General features: G+C 40.7%; 1 protein-coding gene across 1 annotated transcript in view; it reads left to right on the forward strand.

The window, feature by feature from the left end:
- LOC100565784 (solute carrier family 12 member 9) overlaps positions 1-20684 on the forward strand; it is a 170614-nt gene that overhangs the window by 19993 nt on the left and 129937 nt on the right. Inside the window, exons 2-3 of the mRNA XM_003225491.4 lie at positions 19204-19338; positions 20521-20655. Coding sequence (XP_003225539.1) covers positions 19204-19338; positions 20521-20655 — 270 coding nt within the window. The remainder of the gene's footprint in view (positions 1-19203; positions 19339-20520; positions 20656-20684) is intronic.

Genomic DNA, 20684 nt, shown 5'->3' on the forward strand with positions numbered 1-20684 from the left:
TGGGTGGAGCCAAAGAGACAGTTGGAGCTATCCAGCCAAAGAGTTGGTTAGATAGGGATTGGTGTTTGTAGAGCTAGGAAGTGAATTTTTAAGAGGCAGAAAGGATGGTTTTGGGAACTGTTTGAGAGAAACCTCTTTGATGGGAAAGTAATTAGCCTTCAGGAAGGAGTGCTAAGAACTGTAGTGAGCCTCTAAACTGTTTAGAGTGCTTGAGTTTGGAGCCTCTGGGAAGAGGTTTCTAAGGTCTGAAAAGCCTGTTAATATTCCTTTGTGTGGGAACAATATTTTTCAAGAAACTCCAGTTTAAAGACCATTCACTGTTAAAGAAAAGCCTGTTATTTTATTGAAACCAATACACAACTTTTCTGTTCAAGCACAAATAAACATCATAATTCTGTTTTACTTCACTCCAAGTGTTCATGTGACTTCCTGAGAAACATTATAAAGAGGTGGCCAGTCTGCTTAATTTAACCATCGCTCTGTAAGAGAGTTTCCCTGCATTTCTCTGTGTGCCGGCTGTAGAGAGCAATGACACATAGAGTCTCACTTATCCAACATAAACAGGCCGGCAGAATGTTGGATAAGTGAATATGTTGGATAATAAGGAGGCATTAAGGAAAAGCCTATTAAACATCAAATTAGGTTATGATTTTACAAATTAAGCACCAAAACATCATGTTATACAACAAATTTGATAGAAAAAATAGTTCAGTACACAGTAATGCTATGTAGTAATTACTGTATTTACGAATTTAGCACCAAAATATCACGATGTATTGGAAACATTGACTACAAAAATGCGTTGGATAATCCAGAATGTTGGATAAGTGAGTGTTGGATAAGTAAGACTCTACTGTACATGTTATTACCGTGTTTCCCCGAAAATAAGACAGTGTCTTATATTAATTTTTGCTCCCAAAGATGCGCTAGGTCTTATTTTCAGGGGATGTCTTATTTTTCCATGAAGAAGAATTCACATTTATTGTTGAACAAAGAATGAAAATTTATCATATACTGTACAGTAGTTGTCATCACAAACCAGCATAACCAAACTGTGAATCCTATCAAGAATTTCTTGTTATTACCATTATTTCCATGTACTCTTACTTTCAGGGGAGGCCTTATATTTAGCAATTCAGCAAAACTTCTACTAGGTCTTATTTTCAGGGGATGTCTTATTTTCAGGGAAACAGGGTAACAGTGGCAGCAAAAGTACATAAATAATAATTGCTGGCAGCAAAGAAATAAATAATATAATTTGATGGCAGAAAATGGCCGCGTTCCTTGCATAGGGCTCATTTGAATACAGCATTTCTCGAAAATCCTTACCTTTATGCAATGAACTGGAGACTTCTGGAGTCATTTTGATTGCTATCTCATTTCTCACTGTTTGTTTGCCTAAAAGTGCATAATATTTCTTGGTTTATCCCAGTTTCCGAAGCAATATTTTGTTATTGGGGAAATTCCCATGTTTGTAAATCTTGTGTGCTAATTCCAGGATTGCTCTTGGGATATCACCTTTAACCAGACTCAAATGGGGCCTAAATGTAGTGCATGTCCCAAAGTCCCCAGCAAGCGTGTCCAGTGGAACTTCTGTCTGAGAATGTTGCCAAACCTTGCTACTGCTAAATAACATAATCCAGATACACCTGTATGCCAAATATTGGTGTTGAGCTTTATAAAAGTAAAGGTAAAGGTTTTCCCTGACGTTAAGTCCAGTCGTGACCGACTCTGGGGGTTGGTGCTCATCTCCATTTCTAAGCCGAAGAGCTGGCATTGTCCATAGACATCTCCAGATTAATGCAGCTATTTCATGTCCATCCGAGTTGGTTGATTTCTGGAGTCACATGCCAACCATCTCCTCTCTTTCTTTCTCTCTTCCTATTCATCCTCACACACTATTTAAAACCCAGGCCTTGCAGTTGATCTTATTTAGATTTATAAACTGACATACATACATACATACATACATACATACATACATACATATATATATATATTTATACACACACACACACACACACACATACATACACACACACACACACACATATACATACACACACACACATATACACTGGAGACTTCTGGAATCATTTTTATTGCTATCTCATTTCTCACTGTGTGTTTGCCTAAAAGTGCGTATATATATATATAGAGGTCAGTTTATAAATCTAAATAAGATCAACTGCAAGGCCTGGGTTTTAAATAGTGTGTGAGGATGAATAGGAAGAGAGAAAGAAAGAGAGGAGATGGTTGGCATGTGACTCCAGAAATCAACCAACTCAGATGGACATGAAATAGCTGCATTAATCTCATGACACATTGAAAAGATTTACTTATGTATTAGTTTTAAGACAAAGAGTCTCATTCAGACCTAAGTCTTCCTGTGTTGTCGAAGGCTTTCATGGCCAGAATCACTGGGTTGCTGTGAGTTTTCCGGGCTGTATGGCCATGTTCCAGAAGCATGCGGAAAACTCACAGCAACCCAGAGGTCCTCCTTCTTTCTCCCTTCTCCAGCTCTGAGAAGGACTGTCTCACAGTGTCCTCTTGGCAACACTCTGGCAACAGTGGGCAAGCTCTCTTTGCGGTTCTTTCTTTCTGCCCTTTCCCATTTACATTTTCTTCTCCTCTCTCTTTACTTCCCTTTTTGCCTAGCTTTCCCTCACACATCTTCTCTCCTCTTCTTTCTTCCATTTCCCTTCCTTCCTTCCTTCCTTCCTTCCATCCTTCCTTCCTTCCTTCCTTCCATCCTTCCTTCCTTCCTTCCTTTTCCCTTCTTTTTTTCTTTCCTTTCCTTCCTTTCCTTCCTTCCTTCCTTCCTTCCTTCCTTCCTTCCTTCCTTCCTTCCTTCCTTTCTTCTTTCTTTCTTTCTTTCTTTCTTTCTTTCTTTCTTTCTTTCTTTCTTTCTTTCTTTCTTTCTTTCTTTCTTTCCTCTTTCTTTCTTTCTTTCTTTCTTTCTTTTCTCTTCTCATATCTTCCTCCTTTCCTTTCTTCTTCCTTCTCTCCTTCTTTCCTTCTCTCCTCCCTCCCTCCCTTCCTCTCGTACACATGTCATCAAGCTGTTCACTCCCTTTCTTTCCCTCTGCTCCAGGCCCCAAAAAAGTGAGATTTTGTTTAGTTTGAATCGCTTAATTATTTTAAGTTAGGTAATGAAGGATATGCCTTTGGGATACAAACCAGTCTACCAACACACATACATACTTTGAGATATATATATATACACACACACACACATATATATATATATATCTATCTCAAAGTATGTATGTGTGTTGGTAAGCTGGTTTGTATCCCAAAGGCATATCCTTCATTACCCAACTTAAAATAATTAATATATAAATAATATATATATACACACACATAGGAGCCCTGGTGGCGAAGTGTGTTAAAGCACTGAAGCTGCTGAACTTGCAGATCGAAAGGTCCCAGGTTCAAATCCCGGGAGCGGAGTGAGCGCCCGCTGTTAGCTCCAGCTTCTGCCAATCTAGCAGTTTGAAAACATGCCAATGTGAGTAGATCAATAGGTACCGCTCCGGCAGGAAGGTAAGGGCGCTCCATGCAGTCATGCTGGCCACATGACCTTGGAGGGGTCTACGGACAACGCTGGCTCTTTGACTTAGAAATGGAGATGAGCACCAACCCACTACTGGACTAAACGTCAGGGGAAACCTTTACCTTATACACACATACACACACACACACACACACACACACAGGCAGTCCCCATGTGGCAAACAAGATAAGTTATAGGTTGCTGTGAGTTTTCCGGACTTGTTTTCCAAGTGGTTGTCAGAGTGGTCCGACATTTCTGTGTTCTCAAATAATATACTGTGTCCAGGTTGGTTCATCAAGTGCTCTGTTATAGCTGACTTCTCTGGTTGAGTTGGTCTGCACTGCCTTTCATTTTCCTTGAACATGAAACACTCTAATAACCACCAAGTCAGACTACGCAGAGAACACGTTGAAATCCACAAGCATGTGGACAATTTCAACAGAAAGGAGGAAACCTTGAAAATGAACGAAATCTGGCTAACAATATTAAAAAAAACCTCTAGAATCAGGACAGTAAATAAAGAACAACACTCAGTAAACAGGGGAGTTCCAGACAGGAAACAATCAGGGCAGGCAAACACCTCCCAACAAAGGATTTCCCCAGGCAAGAAGCAGCCAGGCCTTGAATCTGCAAGGCTTTTCAATGCTAATCAAGGTGGCCAACTGCAACGTTCACACTTGCCTCAAGCAGACAAGAGTTCTTTCTCCCACCCTAAACATTCCACAGATATACAAACCCCACTTGCCTAGTTTCCAACAGACCTCACAGTCTCTGAGGATGCCTGCCATAGATGTGACCGAAAAGTCAGGAGAGAGTGCTTCTGGAACGTGGCCAGACAGCCTAGAAAACTCACAGCAATGCAGTGATTCCGACCATGAAAGCCTTCGGGAACACAAGATAGGTTCTGTAGGTTTGTTCTTAAGTTGAATTAGTAATTTGAAACAGGTACATTTTAAAGTGTAACTCCAGCCAAAATATACAGACATTACTGGTAGGATGGCATAGGAAAGGGTTAAGTCTCCTTTGACATTTGTGTTGTTGCCTGTGTCCTTGTTCAGAAGATTTTACCTCACTTTCTGTCCCTCTGACAATTGGATTTTGAGAAATGTGGCTTGTTGTGGAAACAAGGATTGGTGGTAAAGTTTCAGTAGAGAGACCTTTTCCCCATGATAATAGCTCTTCCGGGATTGAATTTCCCTTCCAAGGGGCAGATTTCTCTCACTTCCTGTTGTCTCACCCCTATTATTATTATTATTATTATTATTATTATTATTATTATTATTATTATGTTTATTATTATTATGTTTATTTATTCCCCACTTTTTCTTTCCACAAGAAGACACAAAGTGTTATTAACTATGAGTCGTATCTTCGTAACTCAGGGACTGCATGTATACACACATACACATACCTCTCTCTCTCTCTCTCTCTCTCTCTCTCTATATATATATATATATGTATGTATGTATGTATGTTTATATATGTATATATATGTATATATATAAATGTAATGTACATTTGTAGGACTGAGTAAACAACAAAACCCACTGAACCAAATCGCACCAAATTTGGCCACAATACACCAACACATTCAAGGTATGTCCTTCACTAAACCAACCCCCTGGCCTCCGCCCCCCCAAAAAACCCGGATTGGCCTAGGTATAACACAGCCAGGCATTGAAGCTGCAAAGCTATTCAGTGCAATTTAACCAGACCAACAAATGATTAACCTTGGTAGAAGGCAGCCAGGCTTTGAAGCAGCGATACTACTCTGTACTATTGAAGTTGGCCAACCAAAGAGTCCCGTAGGTAGCAAGCAGTCAGGCTTTGAAGCAGCGAGGCTATTCATTGCAATTCTAGCAGCCCAAAAAACCATTCCCCTAGAATGCAAGTTATTATTATTATTTACAGCATTTATATTCTGCCCTTCTCACCCCGAAGGGGACTCAGGGCGGATCACATTACACATACAGGCAAACATTCAATGCCTTTTAACATAGAACAAAGACAAACAAACATAGGATCCGAGCGGGCCTCGAACTCATGACCTCCTGGTCAGAGTGATTCATTGCAGCTGGTTTCAGCTGGCTTGCTCTCCAGCCTGCGCCACAGCCCAGCCTTCCAAGCAGCAAGCCTATTCCATTGTATTCCAGCTCAGCAAACAGGGATTCCCATAAGAAGGAAACGGCTAGGCTTTGAGGCTGCAAGGCTATTCACTACTATTCCACCTGGCTAACAATGATTCCCATAAGCTACAGCAACGTGTGGCCGAGCACAGCTAGTCATTTCTAAAAACCTAAAACCGACTAGAGAATTTCCAGCTACGGCTCCAAAATTAAGCATTTCCCAGGTAACCGAAGTTCTTTTTTGCCAAGCCTTTGCTTTGGGAGTCTGGTGTTAGGAAGCTCCTGCCACTTCTGGATGGAGGGAGCTCCGGAGTCACCCAAGTGAGTCTGGGATGGCTTTGCTCTTCCTCTGCTTGGAGGCACCTGGAGACCTTTTTGTCTCGGAGCCTCACAGCAACGAAGGGCATGCGGAGGTGAGCCCTGTTTGTCTCCTTCGTACATGACCTGATCTGACCCTGTCACATCCTGTCTGTCAGGTTCAGGAGCTTAAGACACCACTGCGGAACTAGAGAAAGGTTATTTTTGCAGACGTCATCTCCCAGAATCTGCCTGCTTTGTGCTTGATACCTTTTGAACTGTCATAGATCAATGTTCTAGTTTGGTGAGGAAACAACACTCTTTGACAGAAAAGGCTAAAAACCTTGTAAAATTACAACTCCTAGGATTTATAACACTGAACCATGGCACTGAAAGTGGTGTCAAGCTGCAATAATTTTGCAGTTTAGATGCACCTGTCATCTCTAAAAGGCAACTCAATTACATTTTTGTTGTTGGATGCCTTCAAGTAGTTTCTGACTAATGGCAGCCTCGAGGCGAAAATATTTTCTGAGGCTGAGAGAGTGTGACTTATCTTAGCTTACCCAGTGGATTTGCATGACTGATCAAGGATTTGAACCTGTTCTCTAGAGTCATAGTTCAAAGCTCAAGTCATTGCACCACTCGGCTCTCTTGTTTGACTTAAAAACACCTCTATTTTTGTGAGGATTTATAAAAAAAAAGCACCATGATATAATGGATTGACTGGAAAGGCATGTGTCGACAGCTGATTGGCTGAGCCAGTCAGGAGCCAGGATTCTGATTGGATACTGTCTCTAGCCTGCTTTTAACTGCCTCTACTGTCTCTAGCCCGGTTTTAACAGCCACTTTCACTTCAGAGAGTGAAGAGAGCGCTGACTGAAAATAGTCAGGAAGGAAATGGCTGCCAACTCTCCAAAGCCTGATTATTTATAAGGCAAATGAGGCACACTTAAAGTATGTTTAAAGGGACTATTTATTCCCTATGCTCTCTGTGTGAATTCAGAGAGACTGCTGTATATATTGTTGCCCTGTTTGATCTTTTGAACTGAAGTAAAGATACTGTTACTTGTTACACAAGCCAGAGTGACACTTTATTATACTACAGGGTATATCTTGGTTCAGAATCTGTGGTAATGCTTCTATTTATTTATTAATTTCTACAATATATAACATTTTTCAATACTAGAGTTAGACTTTAGAGCTACTGTACTTCCAATTTTCTTCATTTCATTTCTCCAGGGACAGAAATTTATTCCTAGAACACCTTGAGATTGCTCTCAAGTCTTAGGAGACATTAGAAGAAGAGATATCTTCCGCTATAGGTCCACATGGATGCTTTCTGGTGCTTCAGTGTACACAAATTTTGTTTCATGTTCTCTGTAGAAAATGTGTATAAAACATAAATTCATTCCATGTTTAGACTTAGGTCACATCTCCAAGATATCTCATTATGTTTAGGCAAGTATACCAAAATATGAAGAAAATCCAAAATACAGAACACTTCTAATCTGAAGCATTTTGGATTAAAAAATGCTCAACCTGTATCAGTTTTTTGATCTTTTTTTCTAGGAATCTACGTAGGGCTTTGAACTGGAAACTTGGTCCAAAGGCTTGTTACGCCATTTGGTCTTAGGCTGTTCCTTTGTATTGTTTAAGCATTGCGTTCATTTCATAGCAAACAAATAACTGTTTCCGCAAGCTGGATTGGAAACCGGTTGAATGGCAAGGTATGCGTCCAACAGACAAACAAAAGCCCACAAAATAATTTTCCACATACTAAGCATGCGCCAAACCATTGAACTGTGGAGCCTCCTCATACTCTCCGTTTGCTCCCAAACCAATGATGAGGAACGACATTGAAGGAGTGGAAAGATCGCCTATTTGTGTGGCTGCAGGAAAGAAATACTGTCAGTCTTGGTTCTTTTTTTCCTGAGCCTTGCGGAGCTTGTAGTTTATGGCACATTTCCAGCCACGACATCTTTGAGTACATTTGGAAACTGTGGTTAACAACTTTCTCACGTGCTCCTTTCCCAGAGCCATTGGTTCATATTTTTACAAGGAACTGAAAAGAGGTTGAGATCATTTTCTATGGCAGGAGTGTTTGCATTTCTCATGTACCTGACACGCACATCTTCCTATAAACCGGGGTGAGAAGCATCCCACCTTTTAGACGTTGTTCCTTCAACAATATCTGGAGAGATATTGCGTGGCAGAATGGGGCTGGATTGGATGACCTCTGTGGTCTCACCCAGCTTTATCATTCTATGGATATATAAATGTAGGTTCTTCAAAACTATAGTTTGCCATGCAAAATGGATAATAATAATAATAATAATAATAATAATAATAACAACAACAACAACAACAACAACGATGATGATAAGGAGAAGACCTGACTCTGGCTCACGAGTGGGACCCCGACAAAGGAGACAGAAGGCCTGATCCTTGCAGCCCCGGAGCAAGCCATCAGGACAAAGGCAATTCAGGCCAAGATCGAAAAATCAGCTGATGACCCAAAATGCAGACTGTGCAAGGAAACCAACAAAACCATTGATCATATCCTCAGCTGCAGTAAGAAAATCGCACAGACAGACTACAAACGGAGGCACAACTATGTGGCCCAAATGTTTCATTGGAACTTATGCCTCAAGTACCACCTCCCAGCAGAAAAGAACTGGTGGGATCACAAACCTGCAAAAGTATTGGAGAATGAGCACGCAAAGATACTGTGGGACTTCCGAATCCAGACTGACAAAGTTCTGGAACACAACACACCAGACATCATAGTTGTGGAGAAGAAAAAGGTTTGGATCATTGATGTCGCCATCCCAGGTGACAGTCGCATTGACGAAAAACAACAGGAAAAACTCAGCCACTATCAGGACCTCAAGACTGAACTTCAAAGACTCTGGCAGAAACCAGTGCAGGTGGTCCCAGTGGTGAAGGGCACACTGGGTGCCATGCCAAAAGATTTCAGCCGGCATTTGGAAACAATAGACATTGACAAAATTACGATCTGCCAACTGCAAACGGCCACCTTACTGGGATCTGCACGCATCATCCGAAAATAGATCACACAGTCCTAGACACTTGAGAAGTGTTTGACTTGTGATTTTGTGATATGAAATCCAGCATATCTGTCTTGTTTGCTGTGTCATACAATATAATAATAATCATAATTTTATTTTTGTATGCCGCCTCCATCTCCCCAACGGGGACTCGGAGCGGCTCACATGGTGGCAAGCCCAATACAATCATATAATATCATAAAATCAACAGTTGAGACATCAAAGAATGCATTTAAAAACAAATTAAACAAGTCATGATTTAAAATAGACATAATTGAATATAAATTATAAAAATCATCCAAGGCGTTAAAAGGTCCAATATAGGACTACTCTCATTGCTAATAACAGTTGCACTTGGTAGTACTTTTTAATAATGGATGTAGTGTCCTCAAAGTTTAAGCAGATGGGCCTCTACCCTGGGGCGTATATAGTCCAAAAATAGACACAGATAGGATGAAATGAGTACAGGGTGAGTATTCCTTATCTAGAAATCTGAAATTCAAAAAATTTCAAAACCCAAAATGGTAATTCACACGGTCGGCTGAAGTCATATAATGAAATTTGAAACTGCATTATATGGTCAGTGTAAACTCATGTAAGGTAGTTCAATAGAGTTTAACTGTGTTACATGAGCCTGCACTGACCATACAATGAGGTCTCCAATAGTATTATATGGCTGTGTAAGTGGGGCCTAAAAGGGTGACGCTCTTGCTTTCTGGTGGTTTACTGTACAAAAACTCTGTTTCATGCTCAAACTCATTCAAAATATGTTGCCTGGAATTGCCTTCAGCTATATGTGCAAATGGTATATATGTGAAACCTAAATAAAAATGGTTCACCGTTGCTTTTTTCCAGATTTTGGAACACCTGTTTTTGCAGATATGTACATGATGAGTTGTTTTGGAGGTGGGACACAAGTCCAAACATGAAATTCATGTATGTTCCATATACATATTCTATACATAGCCTAAATGTAATTTTGTGCAGAGTATGGGTTGAGCAAACTTTATTCATGATTACAAAATCCAAAATTGTCCAGATGGGTGGTTGAGAGAGGGACACCTTTGCTTTCTGATGGTTCAGCACAAGCCCTGTTTCATCCACATAACACATTATGCATTTACATGCAAATACAAGTACTGTATATACTCGAGAATAAGCCTAGTTTTTCAGCCCTTTTTTTAAGACTGAAAAAGCCCCCCTTTGCTTATACTCCGGTGAGGGTCCTGGTTGGCTTATATTTGGGTCAACTTATACTTGAGATTTATTATTTTTCGATATTATTATTGGTATTATTACATTTATTATTTTTCGATATTATTGTTGCTACTATTACATTTATTTTACTCTATTATTATTATTATTATTATTACATTTATTATTTCACTCTGATATTATTATTATTGCATTTATTATTTTACTCTTATTTATTATTACATGTATCATTTTCCTGTATTTATTATTATTATTATTACATGTATTATTTTACTCTATTACACCTCCAAGGTCATGTGGCCGGCATGACTGCATGGAGCTCCGTTACCTTCCCGTCGGAGTGGTACCTATTGATCTACTCACATTGGCATGTTTTCAAACTGCTAGGTTGGCAGGAGCTGGGGCTAACAGCAGGCGCTCATTCTGCTCCCAGAATTTGAACCTGGGACCTTTTGGTCTGCAAGTTCAGCAGTTCAGCGCTTTAACACACTGTGCCACCGGAGACCCTATTATTATTAAAAGGATACATAAGCACATTTACATTGAAGAAGATGAGAATAATGATTTGATCAGAGTTGGACAGTCTTATCTTAAATTTGAGCTTTATGTAAATATTCAAAAACATTTAACCTACTCATGCCTCAATTAATGTAATTGTGACACCTCAGGCCAGCGTGAGCACTGAGAACCAGACACGGAGGCCAATAAACAATCTAATATCTTTATTAAGGAAATAAAAGAGACAACTAAAAATATGCAGAGTATATAGTCCAGCAATAGTCCTTTCAGAAAAGGTCAAATATAGTCCAGTAATGTGAAAGTAGATGTCCAGTATTAGAGTTCAAAGTTTTAAATCCAATAACTGAAACACACTCAAACCTTTAGATCTGTCAAAGAGCTCCAGGGATCAATTCCGAGGCTAGGATACAAGGCAAGGCAAAGTTAGTCGTGGTAGAGCTGAATCGCTGTCCAGGCTTGACAGGGAGACGAGATGCAACGTCGGTCTACTCGAGAGTAGCGCGCTGCAGAACTAGAGTCGATGTGAATTCCTCAACTGACACGTTGAACACTGCAAAGGTCAGTCGGCGCCCAGAACTTTTATGGGACTACACTCTCCACTCCAGCCAGGTGTCTGAACACTCTTTCCCAAGGGAAAGTGGACTAAGTCAACAACAGATGCAATCCTCCCGGGAAACTCTCAAGGGAACCGGCTTAATTAACGCTTGCTCTCTCCGCTAATCTAGCGCTTCTTCTCAGATTCTGCTTCTCCGAGCGAGATGTTTCCCAAAACAATCTGCGGTCAAAAGGAGCGCTCTCTGGAGAACCGGGCTGTGAGTCAAGGCCCTTTTTAATTAACTGTGGGCTAAAACTGTCAACAGGGGACATCTGGAAGGGAGCTGAATCTTGCGGAAATGGCACAAACCCCATCTCTTCTTCGGTCTGATCCATAATGGCGACGGGGTCATGACTCGGGGGTCTCTGAGACACTACAGTAATTTTATTGCTATCTATTTTATTTCTGAAATTTCCCACCCTCGGCTTATACTGGAGTCAATGCTTTCCCAGTTTTTTTGTGTGTGTGTTAAAATTAGGTGCCTCAGCTTATATTCAGGTCGGCTTATACTCGAGTATATACGGTACTCCAAAATCTGAAAACAAAAGCAAAGATGTCACTATCTTTTCCACCCAATTTAAGAGTATCTTGGATTTCAGAATTACTATTCTTTGGGATTTTGGAAGTCTGGATAAGGGATGCTTGGTTCATATACAGGTAGAGCCTAGCTTAAACCTTTGATTGTGTCTGAAGGGTACTATCAAATGTTTTGATCCAATTTTAGGTTTGTTGTGGGTTAAGGACACGCAATACATTCAGCACTCCCCAAAACCAATATTTCTCATTCTCTCTCTCTTCCTCCACCCCTGTCTTGGGAGTTTTGGTTTTGGAAACTACGGGCTGGCAGTATTTATGCAGATCTGGCAGAAGGAAAAAAGAAAAAGTGAAAGAGAGACTTACACCCATTTTAGCATCTAGGGCTGTTTGCTTAGCCTTTGTTAAAAGCTAGACAGAAAATCCCCTTGAGTTTATTCAACATGAAGCATGCACCTGTCCAGGTGACGTGCCTTTTTGTGTCCCAACCTGCCTGGCAGGTTTCAGGCCCACCTTATCCTTCTTAAAAACCAAAAGTTGCAAGTTGTAGGAGGGATCCCAAAAGGTTGTTTAGTTTATGAAATGGGTGGGTGTCTAGTATGCCCAATTTACTTTGTGTTTGATTCAAATCATGGAATGAATGTACATAACTAGTGACAAATGCAATGGGTGTCTCTGAGCATGTTCCGAACCCAGGGTCTTTTTCACTCAACACATGTTCAGAAGATCCTCAGTATCCTATAGGGTATGGCTCTAGGACCCTATATTAATTATTATAATAATTAATATAATAATATAAAATAATAATATATATTTATCACCTTGGCCTTTGTTGCTGCAGCATCATAGCGTCACATGCCATCTGTTGGGAGTGCTTTGATTGTGTGTAATAATAATAATAATAATAATAATAATAATAATAATAATAATAATAATAATAGATATTTCTCGCCTTGGCCTTTGTTGCTGCAGCGTCGCAGCGTCACATGCCATCTGTTGGGAGTGCTTTGATTGTTTGTATTATTATTATTATTATTAATAATAATAATAATAGTAATAGATATTTCTCGCTTTGGCCTTTGTTGCTGCAGCATCACAGCGTCACATGCCATCTGTTGGGAGTGCTTTGATTGTGTGTATTACTACTACTACTACTAATAATAATAATAATAATAATAGACAAAAAAAACAGTACAAGAAAGCCACACTACAAACTAGAGCTGACAGCTGGCACAACAAAACATTGCATGGAAAGTTCCTTGACAAAATTGAAGGAAAAGCTGACAAGGAGAAGACCTGGCTCTGGCTCACGAATGGGACCCTGAAGAAGGAGACAGAAGGCCTGATCCTTGCAGCCCAGGAGCAAGCCATCAGAACAAAGGCAATTCAGGCCAAGATCGAAAAATCAACTGATGACCCAAAATACAGACTGTGCAAGGAAACCGATGAAACCATTGATCATATCCTCAGCTGCTGTAAGAAAATCGCACAGACAGACTACAAACAGAGGCACAACTATGTGGCCCAAATGATTCATTGGAACTTATGCCTCAAGTACCACCTCCCTGCAGTAAAGAACTGGTGGGATCACAAACCTGCAAAGGTATCGGAAAATGAGCATGCAAAGATACTGTGGGAGTTCCGAATCCAGACTGACAAAGTTCTGGAACACAACACACCAGACATCACAGTTATGGAAAAGAAAAAGGTTTGGATCATTGATGTTGCCATCCCAGGTGGCAGTCGCATTGACGAAAAACATCAGGAAAAACTCAGCCGCTATCAGGACCTCAAGATTGAACTTCAAAGACTCTGGCAGAAACCAGTGCAGGTGGTCCCGGTGGTGATGGGCACATTGGGTGCCGTGCCAAAAGATCTCAGCCGGCATTTGGAAACAATAGACATTGACAAAATTACGATCTGCCAACTGCAAAAGGCCACCCTGCTGGGATCTGCGCGCATCATCCAAAAATACATCACACAGTCCTAGACGCTTGGGAAGTGTTCGACTTGTGATTTTGGGATATGAAATCCAGCATATCTATCTTGTTTACTGTGTCATAATAAAACAATAATAATAATAATAATAATAATAATAATAATAATAATAATAATAATAATAATAATATATTTCTCGTCATGGCCTTTGTTGCTGTAGTATCACAGTGTCACAGGCTATCTGTTGGGAGTGCTTTGATTGTGTGTTCCTGCATGGCAGAAGAGATTTGGACTGGATTGCCCCTTGAGGTCTCTTCCAATTCTGTGATTCTATCAGCAAGAGGCAGTTCTGCTATCTCATTGTAAACTAGCCTGTGGTCCTTTCAGTGTTTCACATAAGCAGCCTCCAGTCTGTTTATTCAGGGTATCTGTAGAGACAATCAGTATTGTTCTCACTAAAACCTTCATAGACGGAAGATGACAGTTCCTCTTCTTCTAGGTCCTTTAGTTTGCTCTGCTTTACAACCAAGCTGAAAACAGATCCTATTGTTGTATCACTAGCCTTTGAAACCACTTTTGTTGTAAGGTGTGGAGATGACCCGTGTTTCGTTCTGTATTATAAAACAAGAATCCTCCGTGGTCCTACTATACACTTTCACCATGGAAGTTGCAAATGGATGCCCATTTGTCAGCAGTGCGTCAGTTTCATTCTGCATTGAGTCATGGAGTGGACTAGATGACCTCGGAGAGGACTCTGCAACCCCAGAGGAATGTTCCTTGCTGATATGAAATCATAAAGTTGGAAGGGACCCCAAGGGCCATTCTGTCCAACCTCCTTCTTCCAGGCTTGAAGATGCCATCCAAGCCCTCCCTACAGATGACCATCCATCCTCTTTTTAAAAACCTCCAGGGAAGAAAACTCCACTGGATTCCAGGCAGCATATTCCATGCTCAAACATCTCTTATGTAATGAGGTTCTTCCTAGAGTTTTCCAGTGAGTCTCTTCTTCACTGTCCAGTTAAGTTTTCTGTCTCCTTCAGTTGGCTCTGCCTTTCCTTCCTTGCTGTCTGTCATGCTTGAATCTATCCCTCAAATCACCTGTGTGGTCACTTGTTTCTTATTTCCATCAAACCTTTCCTTAAAAACCCACTTTTTTTTGCAAATCATTTTATTTATTTATTTATTACAATATTTATATCCCGCCCTTCTCACCCAACAGGGGACTCAGGGCAGCTTACAATAAAACGCATATATAAAAATTATACAGTGCAATATAAATCAGTTAAAATTATTATTAACTTACATCAGTATTCATAAAACACATTATAAAATACAGGTAGGCGTGTTCAGTTCCCGGCGAAGATCATCGACTAAGGCTACCAAGGCTGTCTCGGTACCATGCCCTGGCCTGAAGCCAGACTGTGCCGGATCCAGAAAATCAGTGTCAACCAAGAATCCCTGGAGCTGCGAGGCAACCACATGTTCCAGGGCCTTGCCCAAATAGGGGAGATTAGTGATAGGCCGAAAGTTTCCAAATTGAGTGGGATCCAGTGATGGCTTGATCACAGCCATTTTTAGACTCACTGGAAACTTACCCTCCCGGAGGGAGGCATTCACCACCACCTTCACCCACTCGGCCAAACCCCCTCTGGCTTCTCTCACCAGCCAGGATGGGCAGGGGTCCAGGATACACGTGGTCGGTCTCGCCTCTCCAAGGATCTTGTCCACATCCTCGAGCTCAACCAATTGAAATGAATCCAACAAAACTGGACAAGCAGATGCGCTCGATACATCCTCAGAGACTGCCGTTAACATGGTGTCAAAGTCGGAACGGATCAGAGCGACTTTGTCCGCAAAGAACCGAGCAAATGCTTCACAGCAGTCTGCCGAGTTATCAGGGCTCCCACCTTGATTGGTGGGAGTTAACAACCCTCTGATGACACTGAACAGTGCCGCCGGACGGTTCTGTTCGGACGCAATGTTGGCCGCAAGGTGGACTCTCCTTGCGGCTTTGATTGCCGCGGCATATGCCCTAAGATAGGAGCCTAGCCGTGTTCGGTCTGACTCGTTATACCCTGATCGCCACACGCACTCTAGTTCCCTCTTCTTTCGCTTCATCGCTGCCATCTCCTCAGTAAACCAAGGAGCTGGTTTAGCTCGGTTACTCGAGAGGGGACACTCTGGAGCGATCGTGTCTATTGCCCTAGTCATCTCTCCATTCCAGAGAGAGACCAGAGCATCAACAGGATCACCTGCCAATTATCATTAGCCCCAATGCTTTTGTTTCCACGTTCTCTTGGAAACTAGAACTAAGCCAACTCAGCCAGACCAACTATCTACTCCTTCCCAGTTGATCTCTGGTTCTTTTCCTGTTTCCTCCTCGGGGTGGAATTTCAAATTGTTATTTGGTCAGGACTGGTCCTGTTATGTTTTGCAAAGTGTTGCGAACCCTTCTGGCACCATAGAAGCAAAATGATTGTAATTGCCCCTGAATGTCAATGTCTGACTCGTTCCACAGCTATTTATATCCAGTCTGTCTTGGATTGAATTGGCCTGTTTTGCAATGTGTCTCTTCCTGTGGCTGAGCCATCGAAATATTTAGCTGCGATGAATCCATAGAGTTAATAATTTACCGAATGAAGGAAGCATTTTGTTAACTTTGACCTGGATCTATTGCCTATTAGTTTGCATTTGTGTCATCTGGATTTCCCCTCTGAGGCCTATCACCATCCTCATAATAATCTCTTTGTTAGTGGCTGAGCCAGTGACACCTTTGCTTTCTGATGGTGTCATGTTCACATTTATTTATTTATTTATTTATTTGCAGCATTTATATTCCGCCCTTCTCACCCCGAAGGGGACTCAGGGCGGATCACATTACACATATAGGCAAACATTCAATGCCTTTTAACATAGAACAAAGACAAGACAAACATAGGCTCCGAGCGGTGCTCGAATTCATGACCTCCTGGTCAGAGTGATTCATTGCAGTTAATTGCACTGGCTTGCTCTCCCGCCTGCGCCACAGCCCGGGCCATTGTGTATACACAATGTTGTGTATACAGTTACCTTCAGGCTATGTATATAATGTATACATGAAACATCAGTGAATTTTGTGTTCACATTGGGCCCGATCTCCAAGAAATTTCATTATATTTACACCTGTATGCAAAGGCAGGTATTCCACAATCTGAAATCCAAAACGTTTGTGGTCCCAAAGATTACAGATAATGGATATTTTGCATGTACAGTAGAGTCTCACTTATCCAAGCCTCACTTATCCAAGCCTCTGGATAATCCAAGCCATTTTTGTAGTCAATGTTTCCAATATATTGTGATATTTTGGTGTTAAATTCGTAAATACAGTAATTACAACATAACATTACTGCGTATTGAACTACTTTTTCTGTCAAATTTGTTGTATAACATGAAGTTTTGGTGCTTAATTTGTAAAATCATAACCTAATTTGATGTTTAATAGGCTTTTCCTTGATCAGTCCTTATAATCCAAGATATTCGCTTATCCAAGCTTCTGCCAGCCTGTTTAGCTTGGATAAGTGAGACTCTACTGTATTTAATACTTTTGTTCTCGAACACAACATTTGCGTTCGCTAAAGCATAAGAAAGCAAAAGTGTCACTATTTCAGCCATGCATGTGGGCAGTTTTCGGTTTTGACATTTCAGATAAGGGATGTTCAACATGTTTACAAAAGTTAAAAAGGAATGGAGCAATTTTTTTTAAAAGACAAAGCACATTCAAAGCACAATGCCATTCGTTCATAGTGTTCTAACTTCAAAAAAGCAAGGAAGAATGTGATACTTACTTTGACCTCTTATTTAAAGAAGTTAAGTGGGTGAATGATTTCTTTTTCTAGTTACTTCAACCTTTTGCACAACCTGGGATGTTTGTGTTTAGCTTTGCAAAGTGAAAAGGTGTGCTAGAAACTGTTCGGCCTCCACCAAGGCTTAATTTAAGCCTTTTACGCCCTTCCTATAAATCCACAATATCGTTTGTTCCCCCCCACCACCACCACCCCCGATTTAATTGTTTAAGACACCTGTTCTTTTCCTCAACCTAGAACCCAAAGCATTTAACAATACCTACTGAAAAAAAATTCAGATACAAAACAAAAAGTGGAATGAAAAGAAAGTTAAAACCAATGAAAGAAGCTGTCCTGTTAAAAACAGGGAACTCTGTGTCATTCTTGTTGGATTGAAAAAGGAATTTGTTGCAACAATTTCGCTACTCGTTTCCTGTTGATTACTTTCCATTAAACTTTATCCAGGGCAACTAGCCTTAGGAGTCATAAGATATTAAACAAAATTGCCTTAAATGTAACTTTTGAAAGTAACTAGAAACTGTTATTCATTTTCTGTTTGTTGTTAAATGCTATCAAGTCATAACACCGTTAAAAACATTGCCCGTATTCATGACATTGTCTTCGAAATGTGACTTTTTTTGTTTTCTTATCTCCAAAGTAACTTGTTATTGTTACTAAGTTACTTTCAGCTCATAGCTTCCAAGTTTTGGCTTTTGAGAAAGAATTCCTTCAGGATGTTTTGCTGCAAGCCTAGTTTCATGACGCATCTGTCTTGATTCAAATGGATGTCAATTGTGCCATATTTTATAGATTTTGAAAACCGAGTGCAAAGATTTCTAATAGCATGTGTCTCCTCTGATGTTTATTTTTTTGCTTTTTTTGATACACCGCATCTATATAAATACATTACTTGAAACTATTGAAAGGACTGAATACCATTAAATTTCCTGACCGCTAGTCCCAACATACCATAGAATTGCCTTGGAGGACTTATAGTGCAACTAAACTGTTCAATTAATGCAGTTGGATACCACTTTAAGTATCATGGCTCAATTGTATGGAATCATGTGAGTTGTCGTTTGGAAAGGCATCTGCACTGTGGCAAAAAAATCACTGAAGACCTGTAAAACTGCAATTCATATGATTCTATAGCTTTGAGCCATGGGAGTTTAAATAGTGCCAGACTGTATTAATTTTATAGTGTAGATGGACCTGACGAGTTATCCTATCTAGATACATGGTACAGGGAAACGTACCATACAATTTTCTGAAGGACTAAGTAAATTCCTAGAGGTATAACCACATCTCAAGCAGTAATTGAAACTACAAGATATGGGTAGTTATATGTATATATATATGGGGAAATAAATTACTATATTTATTTTCATTGGATTTCAGCAAATGCGTTATATATTTTCAATTTATTATGCACTCCTATGTGCCTTGGTTTCAATTTTTCTAAGCCTCTTTGAAGCCCAGCTTGGGGAATGTCAATGTATAAATAACAACTAGTATTCTGTCTCATTGTTGACAGGCTTCGTGGTGGGCCAGGCTGGCTTGTACCATTCCCTGGTCATGTTCCTGGTGGCCTATTTCATCATTGGCATGACGGTCCTCTCTGTATGTGCCATCTCCACCAATGGAGCCTTGGATGCCGGTGGCGCCTATTGTATCCTTCACAATAAGACAAAGGCATTTCGGTGATGTTAGTCTATTGAAGATATTTAAACATGGCCATCATGTCCTCACTTAGCTCCCTGATACATTCTTCATAGAGATTCATGACTTTCATACCTTTGACCATTTTGGTTACCATTCTCTGGACGTCTTCCAGTTTATGCATATCCTTCTTAAATTGCAGTGTTCAGAACTGAACACTGGATGATTCCAGGTGAATGGGACTATGGCTTCCCTCTGTCCAGGCACTATATTCCTATTTATGAAGTCTGATTAATTAATTAATTAATTAAAATATTTACAGTATTTATATTCCGCCCTTCTCACCCTGAAGGGGACTCAGGGCAGATCACAATGTACACATACATGGCAAACATTCAATGCCATATGAACATAGAGACAGAGACAAAGACAGACACAGAGGCAATTTAACCTTCTCCAGCTTCCAGCTTCCTGAGGGTATGCTCGATTCCTGCCACAGGGGGAGCAGCTGCTTCATCATCCACTGTGACATCGAGTCCTTGGATACTTCCTCATTCCAAACGCTGCTGGATGATTTTTATGGTGTCGTAAATTAGTTAAATTAGCCTCCCCACATAAGTGGTACCTAAATTTCCTACTTGATAGATTCAACTACCTTTCAGGTTGCTTAGGTCAACAACAAGCAGGGCTATTTTTTATTTTAATGGTCGGGTGCTCACTCTGACATGGACTGGCCTCAAACTCATGCAGCTGGCTGCTAACCACAACATTGACTTTTTTAGCGGCTGCATCATACTGTTGACTCATATTCAGCTTGTGGTCTACTAAGCCTCTTAGATCCCTTTCAACCGAAAGTCTCCTAGGACTTTGAAGACTCCCAAGTTTTATTACGCATACAATTTTGGGGATCCCATCCTACTTTTTTGGATGCACATAAAATAATAGTGCCATTGAATCACACAGGAGAGCTACTCTATCCAGAGTAGTATGTGGGTTGCAACACCATCCCATCCAGAATAGATTGGGATGTCAACCTCCCTTTCTAAACTTGGTCACTACAAGCTAAGAAAATGCAATTTGAAGCATAATTTTTCAACCCATGTAGACAAAACCCTAATGTGATATGAAGCCATTTCTTCTTGGAGATGAGACAGATGGTGTGTTTTTCTGCTCCTTGACTTGCCTGGCACAGATATGATCAGCCGGGCTCTGGGGCCTGAGTTTGGGGGCAGCATTGGGATCATGTTCTTCTTGGCCAATGTTTGCGGCAGTGCCTTGTACATCCTGGGGCTGGTGGAGGCCATTGTGGATGACTTTGGGGTTCCAGGTGAGTGGCCATTGATTGGATCCAGTCAT

The sequence above is a fragment of the Anolis carolinensis genome, chromosome 3 (assembly GCF_035594765.1).
Source record: "Anolis carolinensis isolate JA03-04 chromosome 3, rAnoCar3.1.pri, whole genome shotgun sequence".
Classification (NCBI taxonomy): Eukaryota; Metazoa; Chordata; class Lepidosauria; order Squamata; family Dactyloidae; genus Anolis; species Anolis carolinensis.